This window comes from Macadamia integrifolia, chromosome 7, assembly GCF_013358625.1.
Source record: "Macadamia integrifolia cultivar HAES 741 chromosome 7, SCU_Mint_v3, whole genome shotgun sequence".
NCBI lineage: Eukaryota > Viridiplantae > Streptophyta > Magnoliopsida > Proteales > Proteaceae > Macadamia > Macadamia integrifolia.
This window is the reverse complement of record NC_056563.1, coordinates 20363174-20367622: the sequence shown is the minus strand read 5'-3', so window position 1 is coordinate 20367622 and position 4449 is coordinate 20363174. Positions and strand designations below refer to the sequence as shown.

The 4449-nt window shown below is 38.8% G+C and overlaps 1 protein-coding gene across 1 annotated transcript; it reads right to left on the bottom strand.

The window, feature by feature from the left end:
• Positions 1-251: 251 nt before the first annotated feature.
• Positions 252-1076, bottom strand: LOC122083108. Its single transcript, XM_042650798.1, has one exon. The coding sequence runs from the start codon at positions 954-956 to the stop codon at positions 435-437; it is 522 nt and encodes a 173-aa protein (XP_042506732.1). The 5' UTR covers positions 957-1076; the 3' UTR covers positions 252-434.
• Between the last annotated feature and the right edge of the window lie 3373 nt (positions 1077-4449).

Genomic DNA, 4449 nt, shown 5'->3' with positions numbered 1-4449 from the left:
TCTCAAATTTGTTTCTAAAAATGATGAAACAAGTCATTGGTTTCGTCAAAGTTGTTTCTAGAATTGTAAATAGACATAAATTTTGATTTATGTTTATAAATACAGGTGAAACAGAATAACTTTATCAAAAACTTTTTTGATAAAATTAAAAAAAAATAAAAAAAAACTCTTTTACTATATTGTAATGACCGTCTACTGTAATGCACAGTCTACCGTCGCTATTTAGATCTAATGAGAAAAATATTCCAAAATTTTCCCTTACAAGTAGAAACAATGAACTTTTCTATTTCCAAAATTTTTTGATTATTTACATTTTACAACAGAGTAAAGAACACATCCAGCTAGGCAGGCTAGGGTTGGGCTAGGTAGCCACCCATGACCCACCCAAGTTCCAACCATTCCCCCGAGCTGAGCTGTTTCTCTCTTTCCCTCTACTACTCTTTAATGGCACCTAACTTTGACGTAAAATTACGTCCCTTGCCACTACCACAAACCCCTACCCTGGGTCTTCTCCTCCTCTCCTCCACCACCACCAACTCCTCATCACCTCCCCAAGTACTCGACGGCTTCACCGCTCGCTTCCCTGAAAACACTGCCGGCACTACCCCCTTCCGGCTAAATCCACACTTATTCTTACCTCCGCTACTCCTACTAAGAGCCAAACTAGCCTTAACCGCTAATGCCGCCATCTCCTCAGCCTGAAGAGGATACTTCAACCTACTCAACGGTAACACGAAATAGAGCTGACCCGGCTGCAACACCTCCTCTTCATTGATTGCCGATACGAAATCATCGAAATCCATCTCGTCGGAGTTGCAGATAAAACAAGATGGATTCTTCTGTAGCACTTCCGATACTTTAACTGGGTAAGGGAACTCTTGAAGTTGTCCGTCTTGAAGGATTAGTTTCGCCGTCGCCACCGATGTGGTGGCTTCGCAAGAACCGCAAATGCCCATTTCTCTTACTTTCCGATACGTTACGGGGGAAACGTAAATGCTGAGTTACTTGCAGAGGAAGGAGGAAGGAAGTAATGAGTGAGATGAGATTCGGATGAGGGTATGGTGCTATTGCTTATTTATGAGGGAGAGGAAAGGGGAGACGATCACGCAATCAGCTCTATTTTATATTCTACATATAAGATTTTGTCGTTTGTTACTTTTTTTGAGGTTAAAGTTTCTTTCTTTATTTTTTATTTTTTATTTTAATTTATGAATAGCGATAGAGGAAAGGCGAGCTTGCCAACCTGTAATTCGTTGGTGACAGGTTGTATGAGCACTGTAGCATAGTCTTCTCGGAAACAGCTCAGGTTTTCAAGGAGAAAAATTATGCACGTTGGGACTTTGTTTTCACCCCCTACCACTTGGATCGACACTCACCCTCTACAACTAGGGATCAACCGGTCGGACCATGGTCTAAGTATCGGGCGATTCGTATCGGTTTTGCATGTTCTCAGTACTATTATTACTTGGCCAACAGTGAATTGGTTGAACAGTACGAACCAGGGATAAAACAAAAAAAAAAAAAAAAAAAGGAGGAATTTCTGTTTGATACAAGTAATCATATCAATTCATGTCCATATGTATCAGTTTCCTGGATGGTTAATACCTGATCAGATACTATGCACCAAAACCATGGATGAGCGTAGTTAGTTTTCGACAAGCTTGTTTAAGTAATCGGGCTTCGTAAGTAACGACATTGACACATTTCGATTTGGTTGACCAGATTTCAGTCCATAATTGGGTCGAAGGTAATCAATTGGTTAATTGACGAATTGGGCTATAAGAGATCATTAAATGAAAAATATCCTAACCAAGATATAATCATGCTAAATAGGCTTAAACATGCTACACATAGTCAATTACAATGTTCAGTCAGTCCCAACTGGGCAACTGTCAGGCCACTACCTTACACCAAGACCAATTGATTAGTAATTTGTTAATATTTTAGCCTAACACGTTTATTGATAGTTCAGGCTAGCCTTGGACTTCAAATGATCGGTCCAAGTAGAGCATATTGATATAGGCCAATTTTTCACACCTCTAACTACAACACCTTGATGACCGAAGGCTACATAGACAAAAGCGTGTGAGCTAAAATATATCATTGATAAGGGAGCTTATACTATTACAGGACGAATGTTCAGTACCGATTCTTACAATACTATTCTGAGAGTCGATAAGTTAATTAATGTGGCCGAATGTCTATTTGTCGAGCTGTCCACCCAAGCCAAAGGTATTTTTTTTTTTTATTCTTAAAAGGTTCTAGTCATCTATTGCTTCTTCATGCATTTCTTTAGACAAAGACTGGATTTTCTTCTTCTCGGAAGGTAAATTAATATTTCTCAAAACATAAGAGTGTGAATTCAAATACATGTTCAAATTGAAATTGAGATACTAGTGCAAGTTTTTCCTTCTAAATCAAATTAATATCTGAAAGAGTTTGCCCCCAGAAGCTACGAGTAGAACATATGATAGAGAAATCAAATCTTAAGTAAAATAAGTAACAGATCTTCGATTTTTTCAATAAAATCATCAGATAATAAAAGCTCAAGATGATTTGTCTTTTCCCTTCAGGTTTATTTAATATAGAACCAGAGTGAATATGATCAGCGCGATCAAAGGGTAGAGAGACCCTGCCCCCCACCTCCTTGAGTGGCCCATGAACGGATTAAGGGGGACCAGCACCAGGTAATAAAAAATCAAATAGGACACATGGTTTAATAAAAAGCAGAGAGGTCTATGTTATGGGCTTCACGTGCACCCCCAGCACCCTACCCCTTGCTTTCCTTACGAGGAAGCTTCAACCTTGCGTTCCATGGTGGTGTGGTGCGGGGAACTGGAGAGTAAAGACCTGAAAAAGGTCACAAAACGCCAAACTCCCAAATCCATGAAGCTTCATCACTTCATCGTATTTTGAATAGAAAATTGCCAAATGTATCTATATATTTCTATCCTATGCTTCTTGGCATACTATAATTGTTGAACAATGTAGTGTCTTGGAAATCTAAAGTGGTCGCATGAGAGATAATAATCGTTAGATTGGAATAAGGACATTGACGTCGGGATGCCCTCCTCGTGATCACCATCCGCATAGAAACGTACAGAGATATCACCATAAAGAAGAGGAAAACGAATGAGTGGCAATAATTTTGTTGGTTGACTGAACTGGGTGACACATGTTATTTAGGAGAGGAAGGTCGAAGACGTGGCGTGTTGACGGGTGTCGCAATTAGTTTCGGTGTAGTCCTTGAAGAGAAACACGTGGATGGAAAGCGGGTATGAATGTATGATATGTAGAATAAAGGGCAGTTGAGAACAGACCATGGCGCAGACCCCACCACCCACCCACCCGACAAGTCTGGAGGGAAAATTATTGGTAAAATTTAAAGTACCTATAACTGGGTTTGGTTTTACCAAATTATCTATATAATCACCTTATAAAAATAAATAAACAAATAAAAGACCTCCTTAGTGAGTATGGGGTCTTTTAGCACCATAATTCAACAATTGTTTCAGGTAGTTGTTAAAAAAGTGGAATGTCTACTTTTAATAAAGGATGAAGCAATCGTTTCGTTCCACTTTATATCTAATCGTAGGCCCTTTGTATCAAAAAGCAAAGATGATCATTTGCCTTTCGAGTTTATTTTTTTCTTGATTTTCTTATAAAAGATAAAAATTTAAATTTATCCAAAAGCGTGACCTATGCAAATGTCAGACCCTGAAATCAACTTAGAATTGACTTTTGAATATCCTTCGAAAAGGAGGGGATCTCTAAAGACCTAAGTGAAGGAAGCAGAAAGCTCATTTTGAAATGGCATGAGCCACAACATTCTCAGACCCAATTACATGAATAAAGGAGAGCAAAACTCAAAAAAACTCTGAAGGAGTTGAATGTCCCCCACAACGGCTGCAATCTCTGAAGGCTAAGAATAAAAGGCTTAGAAACACATTGGATCAGCACCTGGCCATTACCGTGCAAAATTGCACAGCCCAAACCATCCTTATTGAGGGCCAAGACAGATTGGGGAGGAGATGATCAATTGCCACCAAAATAAGTTTCCTCCTAACATCCAAAATATAGCACCCAAGACCCATCGTGAGAGATAAAGGTTTCATATGAACATGTTCCAACATAATCGAGTAAAAAAAAATTATCACATTTAATTTGCATGAGACAATATTGATCAAGTGAGAGAATGTAAGCTGATGTGGTCGATATTGCCAGATCAACAATAACTGCAAGTACCAAAGAGACTTACGGTTACATGATGAAGGCGGTCACTGAGGATGGAGTTAAAAGAAGTTTTTGGACTCTAATTTTGGATAATTAAGTAAAGGTTTTCATCTCACCCCTTACAACCTGAGAGAACTTGAAACCCAAGGTTTTCTAGCATTTGCCATTAGGGATGTAAACGATTTGAATTCGACTTGGATAGGACAATTCTATTTT